A 21899-nucleotide genomic window follows, 5' to 3' on the forward strand; every position below is an offset into this window, starting at 1 on the left:
GGAGGAGAGGGGGCTCATGGGAAACAGGCTGAACCATACCATCCAGGCCTGGGAGGGGGGCCTGGACGCTGGTGGATCTCATGTGCTCCGTCTCTCATGGGCAGTACAAAGTCTCCCTCAGGACTCTGCTCCCCTGCCCAGTCTCATCCCTTATTGCCTCAGCTTCCACACGTCTGCCGTGGTTCCCCAAGCTTCCCTTCACCACAGCTGCCCCAACACCTGCCCCATCTTCTCCTCCTGTCCCAGTTCCGTGCTATTACGGGTTGGATTGTGTCCCCAAAAAAGCTGTACCTGTGAATGTGATAAGGTCCTTAGGGAAGCCCTAATCCAATATGACTGCTGTCCTCAGAAAAAGGGGAAATTTGGACCCAGACATGTACTGAGGGTAGACACTGCGAAGGAAAAAACAGGGAAAGGAGCCTCTGCCGACCGAGGAACACCTGAGGCCGGCAGAGCAGCTGGGAACAGATTCACCTTCAGAGCGAGCCAGCCCTGCTGACTCTTGATTTCTGACTTCTGCCTCCAGAACCGAGAGCCAACACACCTCTGTTGTTTCTGTCACTTGGTTTGTGGGGCTTTGTTGGGGGCATCCCCAGGAAACAAATACAAATGCTAAGAAATGAACGAGCTTATTTACCCAACTCCTCTCTTTGGGTTTTGGTTTTCTCTTTGTCTTGGGCCACCTAGGAACACTGTCACTGGCCTTCCAGTCAACTGGCCACCCTTGAGCCAGGCACCCCTCTGCCCAGTCATCTGACAGTGGAGGAGTGACCCGTGATATGAGGCATGGCTGCCCTGAGAGGTGCCCCTTAAAGGGGGTAGGGGAGTAACAGGGAGACAGCTCTCTCAGGAGGGACAGGGGACGTTGCAGGTGCTTTTGCATCCCTGAAGCCGAGGGAAGAGAGATTCCGGAGAGGGAGGTAGATGGCATTGTCCTGGGATACAGGATTTAGTGACGAGGGAAACTGACATAAAATCCCTTTGGCCCAAGTGTCTTCCAAAAGAGAGGGACAAATCCACAAATATTTGGGGCATAAAGGATGGACTTTCTAAGTCAACCTTGCCTTCCCATCCTCAAGATGTTCACTGTGGCTGAAATAACAAGTCAGTATAACTGGAAAATATTTATTTGAACTTGTGACTCAGCTCTTCCTGAGCTCAAGGAAGTGAAGTCCGTAAATCAAGATGATGCCGCGTAAGTGCCTCCTCCGGAGTGTTCCCACATGGGCGGGCAATGCTGGAGAAGCCATTAGCAGAAGTGACTGGACCAGCTGCCCGTGAAAGATTTAAAAGAGCCTTGTGTACTCCAGGAGCTGCCCCTTCTCGGGGCTTTCATTTCTGAGGCTTTCCTGATGGATGGCCTCAGCCTTTGACTCCCTCATTTTTACTGTCCAACCTGCCGAGTGCTACTTCCTGGCACAACTTGTAAATTCTATTTTTTCATATTTAGCGGAGGCTTAAGGCTTCTGCCACAGAGAAGTGGGGTGGCCGGATATGCTGTAAGTGTAAAATAACACCAGATTTGGAAGCCTTGAGTCTGTGATTGTGTTTTAAATATATTTACCTGTCCTTTGATTGCTCTCACCAACTCTTGCTCAGGGTCACAGGGGTGCTGCTGCAGGTGGGCCATGCTGGGAGCCCCAGCAGCTTCATCACCGCCTTCCTGCCCATCCCTCCCCTCTCAGACTTTCAGTCCCTCCAGATCTGGTCCAATCTTTCCGTGGTAAAGACGGGAAAACCAAGCATCTGAGAAGAGAAGGGACTTGCCCAGGGTTCCAAGAACCCTAGACCAGGACCCAGGGGTGCCCGTTCCCCGCTCCTGGGTGACACGGCTGGGCCAGGCACAGGGCGGGGCACTGTGAACACAAAGACACATAGAACATGGATCCTCTCCTGAGGGACCTCAGAGCCTGACGACAGCGTGGCTCGGGGAGAGAAGCTAGAGACTCCAGCAGCGACAGCCTCATAATAATGGCTAAGATCTGTGAAGCCGATTGACTGCACCAGTCAACCCCAGGCTACAGCCTCACCTGCTTGCTGCCCCATCATCCTCACGACACCCTACAGGTGTGAGTACGGTTAGCCTCTCACTACGCAGACCAAGAAAACCAGTCCATGGATTTTCTACTTTTTATTTGAGCCACAGAATCCTTTCTTCAAGTGAAATTTTATATGGAACCCAAATAAATACATCGGGTAAAACCGGGAGTGAGTCCCCCTCACTTATCCCTAACCCTTTTCGGGGGCCTGGAGGCAGTTTTTCAGAGCCTGAGATCTCCTGTTGGCATAGTTTAAAAACCAGCCGGAGAGTCAATGCTTTCATTTTTCAGAGGAGCAAATAGAGGCCCAGAGGAGGGAAGGAGCTTAGCAAGCGTCACCCAGGGAATCACTGTCACAATTAGCACTCCAACCACAAGTCCTATGAAGTACAGGCCTGTGCTCCATCCCTGACACCTCTTCTCTCAGGAAACGGAGGCCTTTTATTAGCAGCTATAAAATACAATCTCTTCCAAGCCGTATTTTAAGACCGAGCTTGCAGTGGGCTCTCTGAACACACTGTTTTCGCCTCCTTCCCACCCTGTCTCTTCCCTACCTCCAGTTCTCCCATTTCCTCAACCACAGGAGGAGAATCCTGCTTCGTAGCAACCGTCCTTGTGAGCCAAGTCGATGAGTGTGGCTTGAAACTGACACCTTCATAGTTTACCTTAGAGTTTTTGGTTCTTCTCAGTTTATTTCATGTTGTGCCTCATTGCTCCATAATATTCACAGGACTCTTGACATTAGAAAGGGCTTTTTAAATCCTGTGAAATAGGATTTTAGAAATCAACAGCACCTTGGGGTGTGTAAGTGGTGCATTAACTTTCCTGGATGCAGTAAGAGGAGACTTCTTTAGGAAATTTCATGATTTGTACCCCTCAGGGTGGCATCTCTAGGGGAGACCGAATGCCCCACCACATATCCCTCCTTCAGCAGGCCTCATAGTTGTCACCTCCTTTGCTTTCTGGCTCTTTTCCCAGCCCCTTTTCCTCAAGCTGGCTTTGATAAAGGATTTCTTTCTCCCCTGCTCCCTCAGCCTGGCTGGTCCATTCTCCAGGGTCTGTCCATGACTCTTTTTCTAAGGCTTTTACTATAAAGTATCTAGAAAATGAGGCAGCTGGAAGAGGTAACAAGTATGAGAAGCTCACAGGGTTCCCAACCTATTTGATGCTCCCCAGAAGTGTGTCCCAGTTGGTCCTGTCCCTGTGTCCCTTCTTGTGTGGTTCTGATGTGACCCAGAGGTGAGGCAAAAAGTGTGTTTTCCAAACTTGGTTTTGTGAGATTCCATTTCTGGGTGCAGTTTCTCAGACACGTGCTTTTATGATGAAAAAAAAAAAAAAAAAAAGACTGAGGGAATTCTGCTTGCAACCTATTCCTCTTGGAGACTCCATTGTATACCCACATACCAACATTTTTGAGAAGTCCTGCAGTCCAGAGTCCTAGGGAACTTCATATAACCCAAAACCCGCTTGAGCACCAAAAGCTTGTGTTTGCAGCCCCTCTAAGAGATGCTAGTTTTAAGGCAGTTCTGGACATCTCTGTGAGTTGGTTCTGGAAGACTCCAAGCCCTTCATTAGAGTCCCTCTTAGCCCCAGCACAGAGATCATGGATCCTCTCCCCGTCCTGGCTTCACTTAGGAAAAGCCAAATTAGGCTGCTTTCTGATGGCCTTCAGGAAGGCTTTTTCATCGATACCAGAGCACTGTCAGCTGGTTGTGCTTTCTTTGGAAGTAATAGAAATGGATCAAGTGGCGGGGGGTCATTTATGGTCTGAGCATTGCATTCTTGGGGCCTGGTCAAAGGAGGACGTTAGGCCAAGCTGAGCCATTCTTAGAGAAAAGGATGGCACTGGGGTTTCTGTATTTGGGAAGCAAGTCCTTCTTATCAAGCCAGCTGTCGTATACTTGGACTTCTCCTGCAAATAGGCCCACACATGCACAGGCTTACACTGATAAAATGTGCTCTCTGCTTTCTGAAACAGAGACTTTTTCTGTTAGCTTAGTGAACTTTGGTTTTCATTATTTTAGATGACTTTAATTATTTTTAATTAACAACTAATCCCAGCTTGTGGATCGATTGGTTGATTGTCCTTTCCCAGTTTTCATTTTTCTCTACTCTAGAAAATTCCATCATGATTTCACAGATAAGCCATGGGTGGGTTGGCTGGTTGGCTTGCTTGGAGGTCTACATACATACATTGCTGTGGAAAATGTCATATCTATTACATAAGTTTGCCTGGGCTGCTGTGACAAAATTCCAGCACTGCGTGGTTTAAATAACAGAAATGTACTGTCACACAGTGTTGGAGGCTAGAAGCCTGAGATCGAGGTGTTGGCAGGGTGGGTTCCTTCTGGGGCTGGCTTCTGGTGGCTTGCTGGCAATCTTTGGCATTCCTTGGCTTGTAGTAGCATCACCCCAATCTCTGCCTTCATTGTCACATGGTGTTCTCTTAGTCGCTGTGTCTGTGTCCAAATTTCCCCCGTTTATAAGGATCCCAGGTAAAATATTGGATTAGGGGCCCACTCTATCCAGTAAGACCGTGTCTAAACTTAACTACTTACATCTGCAATGACCCTATTTCCAGGTAAGGTCACATTCTAACTTGCAATGTGATACTAGGTTACTGAGATACTGGGGGTTAGAAATTCAACATATGAACTTTTATTTTTATTTTATTTATTTATTTACTTTTTTGAGACTGGATCTCACTCTGTCACCCAGGCTGGAGTGCAGTGGTGGGAACGTGGCTCACTGCAGCCTTGACCTCCTGGGCTCAAGCGATCCTCCCACCTCAGCCTTCTGAGTATCTGGGACTATAGGTGCCTCATGACCATGCCCAGCTAATTTTTGTATTTTTTGTAGAGACGGGGTCTCACTTTGTTGCCCAGGCTGGTCTCAAACTTCTGGGCTTAAGCAATCCTCTTACCTCAGCCTCCCAAATTGCTAAGATTATAGGCACGAGCCACCGCACCCAGCCTTATATATGAGTTTTTAGGAGACACAATACAACTCATCACACTGATTCTATGCACGGTACTACATTTAGCTAAGCTGGAGGACAATAGGGCTCGAGGTCCTGCTGTCCCTTCTAGCTCAGGGGAGGTGGTGTGGTGGAGTAGAGAGCACCCTCGGACTGATGTCAGGGGTCCTGAGTCAAGCCCTAGGCCATCCCTCAGTTTTTTCACTAATAAAAATATTTTAATGAAAAGACCTATTAGTATCCAGCAAGATCTTCAAGGTATAAAAAAGGGGGGAAAAAAAAAAAGACGAACCTCCAGGATGTGTGGAGAGGCTCAGATGAGTTAACAGGTCTGAAAATGTCATGGTTATGGGATGTAGCAGAGACAGGGTCCAAACACAGGCGTTAGGTGTCATCTGTGAAACAGGAAATGAACGGTAGGCTTCTCCAGCAAGAGAGAGCCGTCTGGGAAGCAGCAGAGGTGAACCCTGGTTCCCCGGGTCCTGATGGCAAACCAATTCTTCCCTCTGAACTGGCTCCCTCTAGGGAGAAATGGGGGCCCTGGACTAGGCAGCCCCCTGGCCATGCCACTGGGTGACCCCGCAGAGAAGGTCTGCAGCCAGCAGACCTGAGTTTAAATGTGGAGCTGCTGCTTCCTAGTAGTGTCATTTGGGTAAGTCACTTAACCTCACTAAGTCCTTGTCTATGAAATGGGGATAATAGTAAATACCTACCTCATAGGTGAAATGAGAAAGTCCTTGTGAAGTACTTAACACGCAGCTTGACATAAAGTAGTAAAAGTTAGCTATTTCTATAAACTACCTTGAGATGGTGTAGGTGACGGGCCTGCATGCAGTAGGTGCTCAATTAACCATCGATACTCCCCTGTCCCTTTTAAACTCAGTTTTGGCAGAGTTTCCAGCATTCATGATTCCCTCTGGGGTGTAGGGTGAAGGGTGAAGAGTTATACAGAAAAGTATTTGAACTCCTTGAAGAATAACATTGTTTTCAGGCACTCATAAGCCATTTATAATTACCCATTTACTTGTAATTAATGTCCATGCCAATTATAACCAATTACAATTCATTAACTTACATGCTCTCAGGACTTTATCTTGCACAGTTTTATTAGAGAATTAGCCAAACTTAGTGTAGTATTCCACCATAGTCATGATTATCCTGGTGATTCGTAAAATGTACCCAGGCCACCATGTGAATGATGAGCCTCCATTTGCTCTGAGAGAGCAAATTTGAGATGGGTCTTTCTAAGATTCTTGTCTTTCTGGTAGGTATTAATCAGCACAGAAACTCAGGAGACACAGACAAGTTCTTCCACAATGTCGTACAGACGAGAGCTAGAGAAATACCGTGACCTGGATGAAGATGAAATCCTTGGAGCCCTCACAGAGGAAGAGCTCAGGACTCTGGAAAATGAGCTGGATGAGCTGGACCCTGATGTGAGTAGGTGCTAAAGGGGAGCACACTGTCATCAGTGAGGGGACCTGGGGAGGGACAGGTGGATGCTTCCTAAAGCCACCACTTCCTTTTTCCTTCCATGGCAATGACGTTAGAATAACTTTGCCTTTGCAGATTTTTCTTTTAATGTGTTGTGTTAGAGTTCTCCAGAGAAAGAGAACCAATAGGGGGTGTGTGTGTGTGTGTGTGTAGAGACAGAGAGAGAAGGGGAGAGAGAGAGAGATTTATTATAAGGCGTTAGCTCACAAGGCTGTAGAGACCGGCAAGATCTGCAGTTGCTAAGGTGGAGACCCAGGAGAGCCGATGGTATAGTTCCAATACAAATACAAATAACCAGCAGGCCAAAGACCCAGGAAGAGTTGGGTCTGGGAAAAGATGTTTTAGTTTGAATCCAAAGGTAGAAAAAAGCCAGTGTTCCAGCTCAAGGCAGTCAGGCAGGAGGAAATCCCCGCCTACTTGGAGGAGGGTCAGCTTTTTTTCCCTATTCAGGTCTTCAACTGATTGGATGCCCCCCCGCCGCCATATCAGGGGGAACAATCTGTGTTACTCAGTCTACTGATTCAAATATTAATCTCATCCAGAAACACCCTCACAGACACACCCAGAATCATGTTTGACCAAATATCTGAGCATCCCATGGTCAAGTCAAAATCCAAAATTAACCATCACAGTCTACCCCTTGTCAACTTGGCACACATATACATCTCTTTAAACCATACCTAATTTCCAAATAAAGACAGTAATGATGTCATAATTCTGCCTAACATGATACAACTATCCTGGGTACAATGGAAAACACACTATCACCTTCCCCAGAAGAGGAGGTAAAGTCCATGAGTGATGTTTATTCTTCTCCTTGCTGTCCTGTAACTTAAATACTATAATATAAAATTAATGATACTTAAATCCTATTATACAAAGCCAATACAATCAATAACAGTAAAGTCAGTATCAAACAATCTTGTGTTACATGATAAGGGAATAAGAAAGGGAAAAAGCAAAGATAATTGCTACACACACTCACACATTCCCACACACAAGTGTTCACAAAACAAGGAGGAAGTACTCATGACAATTACAGTCTTCATTTCTGTAATTACTCAGGTAGTTGTAGCTGGTATTTATAACTACCCTGCTTAATTACCCATTCTTTGCCTTTAGCAAGCACCTCAGCTGGTTGTGGTTCTTTACCCGATGGGGTGACCTAAGCTTTCATTTCTGAAAGGCCTGGGCCATTAGTAGTCCTGCCTGGATTAGTTTGTTGTAGTTTTCCATGTACCCTAATCACAGGGCATGGTAATACTTAAAAATGCCCTAAGGGCTCTCCTGTATCCAGATATACACTTTCTCACCTCCCTTGTGCAATAGCTATCCGATTTCTCCTTGGTAGTCAGCATCCGTCACCCCCAGTAACTCCCTTCTTTGCTCGTTGATTCAGAGTCATGAGGAGCCCAAAGCGGGCTGGTGGCAGTTTTAACTTCCAGTTTAATGGAATTGTTGTGTCTCCTAGTGGAACTTTCCTCCTTTGAAACTAAGACTTCTAGGCCAGCAGACCACAGGGTCGTGGGAACAATAAGTGAGAGTTTTGCTAGTGGATCACTAGGAGTAATGGTGAGTGGCGCCACTCCTATCTCCAACCTTGATTCCCTGACCCATGTATCCTAGCTATGGGAGAAATGGCATCAGCAACTGCCACTGATTCAGAGCATATACCGCCTTCTGGAGAATGTTGCCCCAGCCTGTAAAGTGTGGCCACCTAGCTGGCACTGTAACTGTGTCTTCAAAAGGCCATTACCCCATTGTATCAAGCCAGCAGCTTCAGGATGGTGGAGAACGTGTGTCATGGAATGAATGAGCTGAGAAACAAAGGACCAGAAGAATCCTTCTCATTTAATGTTTGATGTTTTATCATTGCATTTCTTAACTGGCACATTTAGAAGTGTATTTAATGCTCAGAATTCATCCCTGCACTCAGGGTACACAGTGTTAAGAGTCAAAAGTCTGTTTGGTTGTGTATGTGGTTTAGCAAGTGACACTAGAACAGTAAGCATGGACATAGGTGGCCTCCTAGGCAGGGGTCTTCATCCTACAGCTATACCCCAGGCACCCAGGTCAATGACCAGCGCAGAGAAGGTAGATAATGAAAGTTACTGAACTGAGTAAACGTTTCATGTTGCATATTTTTAATTAAAAATGGAATGTATCACATCCTTTTTTTAAACCAGCCATTGCTCAACTCTGGTTTCATAGTGATCCATAAAGAAAACAACACTTCAATCTCACTCACACACAGATGGCCACTGCTAACATCCAGGGAGCACAGTTCAGATGGAAAAATGCAGGACTAGAAGTTAGGTGTTTTGCTTCCAATCCCAGCCCTGTCTCTTCCATTCCATGTGACCGTGGACCAAGCTGCCATCCTTCCTAGACCCCAATGTCCCCAGCCATGGAATAACAGAGTTGGCTGGTCATTTTCAGGGTTAAGCTAACCTGACTTATAATCTGGTCTTATACCCAGGTGTGATTAAGTGGCTTCATTCCAGATAACTCAGAATCCTTGCCTAGGGCTCCTGGGTCCCAGGCCCCATAGAATTACACATCCCTCCAGCAGTGTGTCCTCCTCTTCCTGATATTCACAACCTTCCCCTGCCTGCCACAAGAACATGGTTTCCTGATGAGGCTGCTCAAGTTGATCAGAAGTCAGCATTGGTGGAAAGAGCCTTGCGTTTCTTTCTTCCCCCGCATCATCTCTCCCCATTAGCCTGTGTTTCAGTAAAAACAAGCCATGTAGGCAAGAAAAAATCAAGCTGTAAAATTATTCTGTTCTAATTCTATCCTAGATCACTGTCACACAGAATTCCAAGAACAAACAACTTTATAAAGGGAGAACAAAAGAGGCATGTAGCCAATTCCAGTTAACTCAATAAATGTGACTTGGTTACCTGCCGAGCACCAAGCACCGTGCTGGGCACCAACAGGGGAGCCTGGCTGGGACTCTGCCTTTCAGGAGCACAGGCTGGTGGGGACACAGGCATAATACACTGCGCTTGACACGGAGCAGACAGGGAGCTCTGCTAGGAGATGAACTCTTACTGGTGCGAGGCATCACAGAGCAGGTAACACTGGAACTGGGCCCTGAATTTTTCTAATTCCATGCAGAGTGAGGGCCTTGAGAAAGGCCACAAGGAGAGTGTTGTGTAGGGAAGGTAACTGGGGATGGGAATCTTAGTGTGGTTTCTGTGGAGAGTCAGATGAGACTAGAAAGGGGGGTTGGGATAGATAATGTGGGGGAAGAGGGGGCGGCAAGGCCTACTGAAGGGTTTAGACTTTGCTCAGTAGGTTCAGGGAGCCCTTGAGGGTCAGAGACTCAAAGAGTTCATTGGTTTTGGGAGGTGACACTGAGGACACATGGCCTGGAGGGGTGTCAGGGAGATGGGTGAGAGGTGGGAGGTGCTCCCGCGGGGGAATCTTTGCCACTCCCGGGGAGAAGTGCACCTGAGGGCCCCGCGGGCCTGTTGGGCTGTTTGAGTTGCCCTGAGCTGCTACATGGGGATGAGGTCAGGTCAGGCTGTGGCTGCAAATAAGTCAGGTGATGACAAGGGTCCGAGCCAAGCGTCAGACCTGGGAGTGGAGGGGGACAGAGGGAGGAGGTCTCTCAGAACCCAGAGTGCATCCGCCAGGAACTGCATTCCGTTTCACCCCCATACTGGCAAAGAGCTCCCTCAGGTCTGCCACCCCACATATCAGAGCCTCCAGCCTCAGCAGCAAATACCCAGGGCCCCTGCAGCTCTCACACAGCCAGCTCTCCCGCCCAGCTGATGAGCAGGGAAGGGACACTCCACTTGTGCTGCTGGAGGGACAGGGCACCTGGGGCTCAGCTTGCTGAGGGTCACAGGACGCGGGCAGGCACGGAGACTCGGATTTCAAACAGGCTCCAGAGTGTGTGCACCTCCCGCTCTGGCAGGAGAAAGGTAACTGAGCACAGGGGTGTGGGAGCAGGCATGGGCCATCTGAGACCTGCAATTCTCACACCACTGTGGTTTCCCAGTTGGCATTTTCAAAGACCCCTTTCTCTTTCAGTTCAAAGAAAAGAGAAGAGAAACCAGAGAGAGGATAGGAGATAACGGAGGCCAGTGGGTTTCTGTCCCAGTCACACAATCGGCCCCTTCATTAAGATCAGCTCTGTTACCTGATTTGCAAGACAGTATGTGAGCTTCGAAAAGGCCTAGAGGGCCTCCCTTCTTTTGGAGAGCACAAACATTCCAGTTCTAGTTTCACCCTCCCTTGGCCCATGCTCTGAAATCACAGCACAGGGAGAGGCCAAAGATATGCAGACAATGAGAGACTCCTAGCCGGCCAGCAGGTGTCTGCCCCCTCACCGTTTCAGAGCAGGAGCAGAGCCCAGAGAGGGGAAAGAACTTGCTCTCGGTCATACATCCAAGCAGAACCAGATCAGAACCCTGGTCCCTTGGCACCAAGGCCACTGCCCTCTCTGTTATAGTCCATATTCCTCCTGTTTTTATTTTTGTTTAATGAGTGCTTAGATGGCACTCAACTATTTGCAGGTGCTGTTCTAAGGACTTTGAAAATATTAACTCATTTGACCATCATCATGATCCTAGGAGGCAGGCCCTGTTATCATCCCCATTTTACAGATGAGGAAACTGAGAGGTGAAGTCACTTGTGCAAAGTCCCACAGCTAGGCGATGGCAGAGCCACTATGTGCGGGTCTGGAGTCCACAACTTAGCCATGCCACTGCAAGTCCTCATGGGAGTGTTCAGGGAGAGAGTTCGGCTGCAGATGTGCTCTAGGTTTGTGGTTGGGGGCTGCTGTATGAAAATCATTCCTCTTTTTTCTGGGAAAGAGCCTGAGGTGCAGAAGTCCAGATTCCAGTCCTGGCTCTGCTCCGGACGTGATTTTCCTTCTTTGGATCTCAATTCTCCTGTCTGTAAAACGGATGCAGTCGGCCTAGATGGCCTTGGAAGCCCCCTCCAGCTCTAACCACATATAATTTATTTGAACCATTCTCGGCTGTCTCAGTACCTGAATTCAACAAACACTTCAAGGGGTGATGTTTCTGGTTATGCAATTGTTAAGCCCCAGTGTCATGTGACAGAATGGAGTACGAGGACTTGGAAAGCAGCTCTGTTTGCAGCAGAGGATTCCAAACTTGTGCACATTAAAAAAAAAAAAAAAAAAAAAGTCCCCGAAACTTTCTATCTCTCACTCTGGAAAAACTCGAGCTTATCATGAGATTGTTGCACTTGGACTCCCTCGGGAAAGGAATGCTTCATGTGCTAAAAGTATCCGCTGTTGACTGATTCCCCAGAGGATCTGCCCTTTCTCCTCTCTCTGGAGTTAAGTGGATGCTGCTCTGAAGCAGAGCCAGTTCCTCAGTTCAGATTGCCTTTGTACCTGGCAGTGGGGGCAACACAGAGAGAGGTTTTAAGAATGACAAGTCATCGTGACTTCTGCAGGGAGCAGTGTACAGTTTTCTTATGAGCAATAGACACTCAATACTTCCTGGGTGTGCCATGAGCAAAGCCCTATGTGGATTATCTCATTTAGTCCTCTGGGAGGGTTCAGTCATTAGCCCCATTTTAAAGATAGAGAAGCCGAGGCTTAGAGATAGAAAGTAACCTGCCCAGGATGCAATCTGAGTGGTGCTGGGATTCCAACCTGGATAGTCTTGGCCCGGTAACCTGTGCTGTTAACTGCCACCCCCTGGGAGCACCTCTGAGACTAGCCCAGAAGGAAACTCAGAGAGCAGACTGGGGAATTATGAGCAAATTGTTATTTCCAACTTGACTTCTTTTGAAGTTGTTATGTTATTTGCACAATAAATACTAATCTTTAAAGAAAAGAAGAATCTACCAACACAAGGAATTTAACCGTAAATATTGATTGTTGATGAGGCTTTGGGGAAAAGGCAGAACATTTTTTAAACTGTCTCAGTAAAAGGCTCAAAATATTCGCAGGAGAGAAGATGGTAGAGATAATTCAACCTTGTAAAGAAACTGGGTCCTAAGAGTTGATTTTAAAGTCAGCTGTCAGGAATCTGCAACACAATATAACCATACAGACAATAATGGAAAACAACAGACCCTCTGCAAAGCCTGAATAATAATAACCATCATTTTCTACCAAGGTGTTTTTTGTTGTTTTTTTGTTTTGTTTTGTTTTGTTTTTGAGACAGAGTTTCACTCTTGTTGCCCAGGCTGGAGTGCAATGGCGTGACCTCTGCTCATTGCAGCTTCCGCCTCCCAGGTTCAAGTGATTCTCCTGCCTCAGCCTCCCGAGTAGCTGGGATTACAGGTGTGCATCACCAGGCCTGGCTAATTTTTGTATTTTTAGTAGAGATGGGGTTTCACCATATTGGCCAGGCTGGTCTCGAACCCCTGACCTCAAGTGATCCACCTGCCTCGGCCTCCCAAAGTGCTGGGATTACAGATGTGAACCACTGCACCCAGCCTCTGCTAAGGTGTTCTTACATGCCAGGTGCTATGCTAAGCATTTTATGGGCATCATTTCATAAAATATTTACAAGGATCTTACAAGATTGATCCTCATAGGATGAGGCTAATGTCATTCTGTAGATAAAGAAATAGGTGCCCAGAATCACACAGCTATTGATACAATTCAGACAGATGCTGCCTTCCTTAGTCCATAATGTGTCAAGAGTTCTGAGAACAGGCCGGGTTCAGTGGCTCGCACCTATAATCTCAGCACTTTTTGGGGCCAAGGCAGGCAGATTACTTGAGGTCAGGAGTTCGAAATCAGCCTGGCCAACATGGAGAAACCCTGTCTCTACTTAAAATACAAAAATTAGCTAGGCGTGGTGGTGTGCACCTGTAATGCCAGCTACTTGAGAGGCTGAGACAGGAGAACTGTTTGAAACCTGGGAGGCGGAGGTTGCAGTGAGCCAAGATCACACCACTGCACTCCAGCCTGGGTGACAGAGCAAGACTCCATCTCAAAAAAAAAAAAGAGTTCTGAGAACAAAGGGCCATGAATTGCAGGATGAAATAATGGAAAACAGAACTGGAGAATCCCAGAGCTCCAAGGACACTTAGAAATCATCTAACGGTACCCCACCAGGCATCTACGTATGTGGTACCGGTAGAGAAAGCCTGATTTTGGAGTCTGTCCTGGACACACTTGGTGTTTTCTGTATTTCATCAAATCCTCATACCATCCTGTGAGGTGTCATTATTACCATTTCACTGATGAAACATCCAAGCATCAACAAAACCCTGAACTGGAAAGACGGGAAAGGACTCGTTCAAGGTCACACAGCAAGTCAGCGGCAGAGCCAAGGCGCCCACCTGGTACTTCCTGTCACTCCACATGGTTTCCCATCAGACGATCACAAAATCATCCTACTCGTGTCCTAAATCATATCCTTTAAGGCAAAGACACTCTTGGCCATCCAGGAAGCAGACAAATTTGGTCCACAGGGCCATGATTCTCCTTTGTAAAACAAACCGGCAGAATCGCAAGCCCAGGACAGAAGTAAACAGTTGAAATGGAAAGAAATAAATCTCTCCTCTAAAAATAGGCACACATCCTTAGAAACACTGCCGGCCGTGCACGGAGACGAGGACGGGCCTGGCGGGGTGAGGGCAAGTCAGGCCAGGCGTCTGTGTGTCCCCATCCCATCCTCTGCCCTCTGGACCCATGACCACCCCTCCCAACCCCTCCTCTGGCTGGGGAACCTCCTTTACCTGAAGCCCCTCACTTCCTCCCATTTTTCAAGGCTTGACCTTTCCTCCCCTCCCTCGGAAGCCTTTTAGACTGTTTCACCTTCACACCCCTAGCACAGCACCTGCTCCGCCCTGAGGACACTGAGCTGTTTCCTTTTTGATTTTGACATGTTGAATAGGAAACATTGTAAACACATAGGAGAGTACAGTATATACCTATGTTCTCATCATCTGAATTTAGCAAACGTTAACATTTTGCCTTATTTGGTTCTGATCATTCTTAAAAAAAAAAAAAAAAGAAATCACTACAGATAAAGTTTAAACCCTGCCTTTCTGTCTCCCTTTCTATTCACCATCGCTGCCACTCTACTGAGCGCTTTCTACTGGGAGGCAGCAAACCGAGTACCCACAATGTCATGTAAGTGACCTACATGAAGGAAGGAAGATGGGTCAGTTTTCTTGAGCCATGTGGTCATCTTGGCTTATCTATTACTTTCTCACTTTTTAAAGATATGTATATGTAAGAAAATTTTCACTTACCATCTACATTTTCAGAAATAAAAGCAACTGCAAAACCAGTGCTATGTAGTAACTGACCTTGGCCTCTGTGTCAGAGGCAACAGGGAGTGGTGGGGACTGAGGCAAATGGGAGTTTGTCTAAAGGGCCCACCATTTTCAGCTCCACTAATTGTTGCCAGTATCAGAGTGCAGACCTGGTATTGCCACATCACCTAATGTTTCCAGAGATGTTGGAAATCTGGATTTTTTAAAAATGTGTAAGCTCCTTATTTTAAAATGCTGATAGCTCATTTAAATGCACAGGCCAAACAAACCCAACCGAGTGTTAGCATTTAATTTGCCTGTAGGCCTCTCAGTTTGCAGCTCTGGTTCTACCTCCTATGGCAGATGTTTGTTTTAGCATAAAAAATAGACACATACACAAACATATACATGTATGATTAGATGAAAAGCACCTAGCCCAGTGCCTAGCACATGGTGGTCCTTAATAAATGTGAGCCTGAGTATATGATTTGTCCACTAGAATATAAGTTTTTTGAGACTGGAACCATACCGTATGGCCACAGATACAGTGCAGCCAGGTATAGTTGTGCAAGTTGCACGCTGTACTCCAGGAGACACTGTTCACATAGACTAGAGAGTGAATCATGTCCTTGGCTTAGTGCAGTGCACAACCTGCACAACCAGATGTGACTGCCCTGGCAGAGCACCTCCGTAATGCAGTGTCTGTTCAGTTGAATGAAAGTGAATGATCATACCCAGTGATGGTAAAACTGACTAGCAAGAAGCTGCTTCTGTATGGAGTTAAACCTTTATTCTGAGGTTTCAAGATAAAAGGGCTCTTAACCTTCATTTTACAGATAGGGAATCCAAAACTAGAGAGCACCAGTGCCCCATCTGTGGCCTTGCAGCCCTTGGCTGAGAACCCAGGTTATCAGGTAGGGTGCAGCTTCGCTACAAGTAACAGAGACTCAGAGAAATGTGATTTGTGCAGTGTTTTATCCATCCCTCAAGTAAAAGTCCACAGGTAGGCAATCTAGGGCTGGGATGCAGCTCAGCTGCCCAGACTTCTCAGAGTCCTAGACTCTGTCCAGCTCATCTTTCTGCCATTTTAAGATTTAGCCCTATAGCCATAATAGCCACATTCCAGGCATCCAAATAGAGAAAACGGGGTAGAGAGCGGGGAGGGATAAAAGAAAGGAGAAAAGCCATCATTCAAGTCCCTTTTAAGGAAAGTTACCAGAAATTGCCACTGGACACTTCTCATATAATTGCCTGGAACTTAATTATATGACTCAACCTAGCTGCAAGGGAGCCTGCGAAGTGTAGCCTTTAATCTGAGCAGCCAAGAGCTCAACTAAAAGGTGGAGGCTTTCTTTTATTGCTAAAGAAGGGGAAGCTGGAATCAGGGATGATTTGGAGTCTATCACTGTGAGTTCACTAGTGTGATGGCCTGATATTCTGGTCTGCTGAAAGCCCTGAGATGGATTGAGAGGAGTTGGCAGGAATTTAACCAAATCTAGGTCCTTAAAGAAAGCATTATAAAGATCTCACTTTCTAGCTTGGCACTTCCCAAAACCCCCAACAGTGAACCTTGGTCTCATCCTAGACACTCCCCAACTCTGACACCTTTCATAATATGTCCCTCTCCCCAAAACCCACTTCGGGACAGCAGCTGGGTGAAAAAGCCAATGGCTTGGGATAGCAGATGCGACGTGGGCCTGAAGGGAGTCCAAGTCTTACCACCCTGTTCCCAACTGGAGCATCAGTGTTGTGTGACTGTGGACAACTCAGACCACATTCTCTTAGCATTCAGGGCTTGGTGCTGGGGATTCAGGAAAGACTAAGATATATCCCAGCTGGCCTGTGAGGGGCACCCGGTATCCTTGGGGAGAGACATACAGCATAGATATGCTCCACAGAATAAGATGAGCATTATACAAGAATTGGCAACATGCCTAGGGGAGTTTGGAGCAAGATTCACCAGATCAGTATGGAGAACCCTGCAAACGCTGAACAGGGTGCCCCAGGGAAGGGCTTTGAAAGATTAATGCAGGGGAGCTGGAGTGACGGAATTCCAGGTGGAAGGCACAGCCTGAGCAAAGGCATGTCAGTGGGAGAGTGCAGGGCGTGGCTGTGGAATGTGGAGCAGCCTGGAGTGGCTAGAACATGGGCTACTTGATGAAGGGAAGAGGCTCAGGAGGCTGGAGAGGTGGGAGTAGGTTGGAGTCAAATCATGAAAAGCTCTTCATGCCTGGCTGATGAATTGGTCGAGGTTCCGTAGGTCAGGGAAGTGGTTGGGCATTTATGAGTATGCTGGGGAGCGACGTGATCAGGTGTACATGTCGGTGGCGTCTAAGGAGCAGAGGTGGAGAGACTTGAAGCAGGGAACCAGCCAGGAGCCTGCTCTGGTGGTCCTGGCAAGAGTCACAAGGGCTGGAACAAGGGTGATGCCCATGGGAGGAGACATTTCGGAACACTGCAGCCTCAGATCCTAATGCCTCCCCTAGCAGGCCATGCCACCCTCATCTTCTGGGCTTCTGCGGCACCGTGCTTTCTCTCTCCCTGCGATGCCCCTCCACTCCCTATCCTCACTTGGCTGGCTCCTCCCTGGCCCCTCAGACTCAGTTCAGGACCACCTCCTCCAGGAAGCCCGGGGCTGAGTAAGGTGACCACACCACTGAGATGTGTATCTCCCCTGTGGCTGCGAGCCTCTCCGGGCCGGGATCACACCGTCATTGTTTCAGGACACCCAGTCCCCAGCACAACAGGAACATGGAACATTTTCCCTGCACATGAGGCAGGAAAGGAGGATTAGGGGAAAGCCAGGGAGGGAAGGTTTGTCCCCAGCTTGTACTGTGAATACCAGAGAGAGACCATGCTGCTATGATAAATAGGTACCACCACAAGCAATTACTGGGTTTGGGCTACAGGAGTGCCTTTGGACGTCGGCATTAATGCCCTATAAAGTTGACTGGGGAAATGGCAGTTATTGAGTTTCACCAGCCCTGCATCAAGGTCAGGGCAGCTGAGCCAAAGGCCTAGCTCTTCGTGGAGAGAAAGCAAAGAGGGAGAGGAAGAGTCCCAGAGTGTGTGTGTTGGGGCAGAGGCTGTGTCCGGAGGGGGTGGGGCTCTTAGAGGTTTGGATCCTGCTGGTCCCTTTGTAACGTCAAGACGCTGTGACTGGGGCAAGAGTGGGCTCACCCCACTGTCCCTGTCACACTCTCAGGCTAAAGTATGTGAGAAGAGCGTTCCACTGAATCATTTCCAGTGGGATCTGGAAGCTGCTGGCCAGTAATGCAGAGGCAGAGTTCTGTATATCGGGACGGGACCATAAGTGCCTAAGTTTTACATAAGGAGAAACAGACCTGGCAGATAACTGGAAAATAAATCCTCAAGCCAGTTAAAAACTTTTGTTTTCCAGTCAAATCCCTTGTAAAAGGCAACTAGGGGAGCTGTTGGCCTGTGAAAGGTTTGCCCTGGCGTGGCCTGGCCCGATGTGGAGGTGGGTGGGTGTCTAGGGCACACTTAGGTTAAATTGTTTGAAATGGGAGGAGGGAAGAGGAGTCAGCTGGAAGTTTGAAAAGTGAGGCCACTTTAGTTTCACTCCTACCCAGTTACTCAGTGCCCCTGGGCCTTGGTTTCTCCATGAGTACACTGAGACTCATTTGATAAGCAGGGGAGTGGAGAGCTGGCTTTCTAACACTTGGGGAGGAGACCTGGCTCTCACGTGCGGCCACATCTGGTTTCCAGGATCTGTTCCCAGAGGACGGCAGTCAGGTGGGATGGAAAGTTTTCTGTGGGATGGAAGTCAAGAGTCCCGGGCTCTCAGTCCAGTGTATGACCTCAGGCGAAGCCCCTCCCTTCCCCGGCCCTTGGCCTCTTCCAGTCCCTGATAAAGAGGTTGTACCACCTGTCCTGTCCTCTTCCAAGAAGCTGTGTGTAATTCAGTCACAGAATAGGAACCTGGGACCCCAGAGCCCAGACCCAGGGGTCACGTTTTGTATTCCCTCGTCCTTAGATATAGCTGATGTATTTAGGAAAAGTGTTAAAAATTCCTTGTTTTTTGTCACTGTGAAGAACCAGGTTAAGGGTTTTGAAAGGTTTTATGCATGGTGAGCCACCAGTCTGAAGATAGTTATATAGATCCTTGACCATGCTAATATATATACATGCTAATTATATACAGTGTCATTTTTATGTAAGCTCAGCCTTCCCAGCTGTGAGGCTAACAAGCTATGTGACTTTGGGCCAGTGACTTCAGTTTTCTATGCCTCAGTTTCCCCACTGGAAAATGAAAAAAATCATTGGTCTAGAGGATCTCTTAGGGCTTTATATATCTGAGCTGTCAGGAATCTATGATCCTTTTAATGCATTGTGTGTGTTCATGCATGTGTGCGTGCACATGTGTGACTGTGTGTGTGTACATCTGTGTGCGTGTATGTGTACGTGTGTGTGCATGTGTGTTGCCTATGTGTGCACATCTGAACAAGCCCACAAGGTTCTAGCCAGGATGACTTCTCACGAAGCCCTATCTATAGCAATGATAACTGTGCGGATACTTGATATTTAGCTTTACTGGCACCTGTTTGCAGGGTGTTAGAGCTCCTAATGGCACAGTTAAGGATCTGTCCAAGTTTCCATTGTCCTTTGAACAACTGGACTCCAGAGTGTGGGTGTGAAAATTAGACTGCAATGTTAGCCTGCCAAGCTGCACATCCGAGTTTTAATTCTACAACATTTAAGGGGAAGTTGCCATTTTAAAAATCAAGAGTTGGGAACTGAATACAAGAAAGGTTGCCGAATTTCCACCTCTATAGTCATTTTCAAGAACAAATTAAACCTTGTATTTTGAAAATTTTAAAAATTCTAAATTTAAAACCTATGTGTATACCTCTTGCTTTCTCTAGCCCAACACCTGATATGGGCAGGATACACAGTAAATATTCGTGAAATAAATGAATGAATATTTTGGCTTTCTTAATGGAATTTTAGTTTGCTAGGAACCTTAGATCAGATGTGGCATAATGGCAGTTTATGGGCCGAGTCTGCCTGGCAGATATGTTTTATTTGGCCTGAACATTGTTTTTAAAATATTTGGACTATATGTCAATATTTTAAAATCAAGAGATTTTACACAAAAAATGAGCAGATCGAATAACAACATCCACATTCCTACATGTCAACAGTTCGCTGGAGCTGGGTAGTGTGGAGGCACGAACGCTCCAGTGTGCCCCAGTCCCCACCACTCCCAGGTAACTCACAGCTATTATATAATTTTAGCTTAAGATCAGAGATAATCTAGAATTTCCTCCTCTTAAAACCCGCACTAAATTTCCTGTCGTGTAATGATAAAAAGATCATCCAGGTGTTAATCACTGCCCTCCTCAGATAAGCAAATTTCCAATTGTTAAATAGGACATGGAGATTTCCTCAGACTCCTATATACAAAGCTCACAACCTGTCTTTGGGGTAAGGATGTTTGTGTGACAAGTGCATGTGACTTTCAGTGGCCCTAATAAATTGATGGCTGCTTTGGTGGAGTCAGACTGATGCTTCCCTTTGAACTAACGACAAAAAAAAACCAAAAAAAAACAAAAAACAAAAAAAAAAAAAAACACAAAAAAACACTTGCCCAGCAAATTTATCCTGTGCACATTTTAAGATTGAGATTTAAATTCCTTATAGGTTAAATGAGTTCAATTTCCCACAGGCACCATGAAAGTGTACCTTTAAATGTAATTTAGATTCTTCTTTGCTTCAGTAAAGTAGACCTTCCCCTCCCTTTAGGATCTTGATTACCATGTATTTAGTGAATAACTATGTGTAATTAAGCTTTTTCTCTAGGCCAGGTGCGGTGGCTCATGCCTGTAACCCCAGCACTTTGGGAAGCCAAGGTGGGTGGATCACAAGGTCAGGAGTTCAAGACCAGACTGGCCAACATGGTGAAACCCATCTCTACTAAAAATACAAAAAAAAAAAAAAAAAATAGCGGGACATGGTGGCGTGCACCTATAATACCAGCTGCTCAGGAGGCTGAGGCAGGAGAATCACTTGAACCTGGGAGGTGGAGGTTGCAGTGAGCTGAGATAGTGCCACTGCACTCCAGCCTGGGCAGCAGAGCCAGACTCCATCTCAAAAACAAAACAAAGCAAAACAAACAAACAAAACAAAACAACAAAAAAAGATCAACAAAGAAAAACTTTTCTCTGATCTTACACTACTTTCTCCATTCACCTCTCATCTCCCTGGTTACTCCAAATTTTTTAATTTCTCTTTGTGGCATCATAGCCCTACCTCTTAACACACTGCCTAGACACATAGCATTCATTTAGCAGATGTTTATTGAATGAATAAGAAATAAGGGAATGAGAGGTGCTTTTCTATGCATACGTGATCACCAAATACTCTCCTGGTCAGAGCCAACAACAGAATGGTTGTGGGAACTCTTTTCCCCACCTACTGGGTAGCCCGGGTCTGAGAGTCAGTATTAGGTTCTAATAATTGTGAGAGCTCTATGGTGATATCTTCAGGTTCATTTAACTTATCCACAACTAATTTACATCATAAAGTAAATTACATTGTAAAACAGGCACCATTTGAAATTTGGCCAACTCTAGCCTGGTCAGTCTCAGCATCACCATGAACCACTGGCACATGAAGAGCTTTCTGTCCTCAGCATTCCATGACTATTTGGTGCAGTTACTGCATTAGCCACTTTTATCATTCTCCCATAGATGACATATGCCATTTAAAAAATGATAGCTTTTTTGAGATACAATTACATAGTATACAATCATCCACTTAACGTGTGCCATTCAGTCCAGGCGTGATGGCTCACGCCTGTAATCCCAGCACTTTGGGAGGCTGAGGCAGGCGGATCATGAGGTCAGGAGATTGAGGCCATCCTGGCTAACAGGGTGAAACCCCATCTCTACTAAAAATACAAAAAATTAGCCAGGCGTGGTGGCAGGTGCCTGTAGTCCCAGCTACTCAGGAGGCTGAGGCAGGAGAGTGGCGTGAACCCGGTGGGGCAGAGCTTGCGGTTAGCCGAGATCACGCCACTGCACTCCAGCCTGGGTGACAGAGCAAGACTCCGTCTCAAAAAAAAAAAAAAAAAAAAAAAAAAAGAGGTTGGAGGTGGAATGACTTCAGTTTAGTCAGTTTGAAGGTGCATATCTTTTGGGTGATGTTCTCCCCATACC

At 46.7% G+C, this 21899-nt stretch overlaps 1 protein-coding gene across 1 annotated transcript in view; it reads left to right on the plus strand.

Moving 5' to 3' along the window:
- TMOD1 (tropomodulin 1) overlaps window positions 1-21899 on the plus strand; it is a 109593-nt gene that overhangs the window by 16941 nt on the left and 70753 nt on the right. Inside the window, exon 2 of the mRNA XM_011993746.1 lies at window positions 6285-6452. Within this exon, the coding sequence (XP_011849136.1) occupies window positions 6333-6452 (120 nt within the window). The 5' untranslated portion in view covers window positions 6285-6332. The remainder of the gene's footprint in view (window positions 1-6284; window positions 6453-21899) is intronic.

This window comes from Mandrillus leucophaeus, unplaced genomic scaffold, assembly GCF_000951045.1.
Source record: "Mandrillus leucophaeus isolate KB7577 unplaced genomic scaffold, Mleu.le_1.0 Scaffold433, whole genome shotgun sequence".
In the NCBI taxonomy this organism is placed as follows: domain Eukaryota; kingdom Metazoa; phylum Chordata; class Mammalia; order Primates; family Cercopithecidae; genus Mandrillus; species Mandrillus leucophaeus.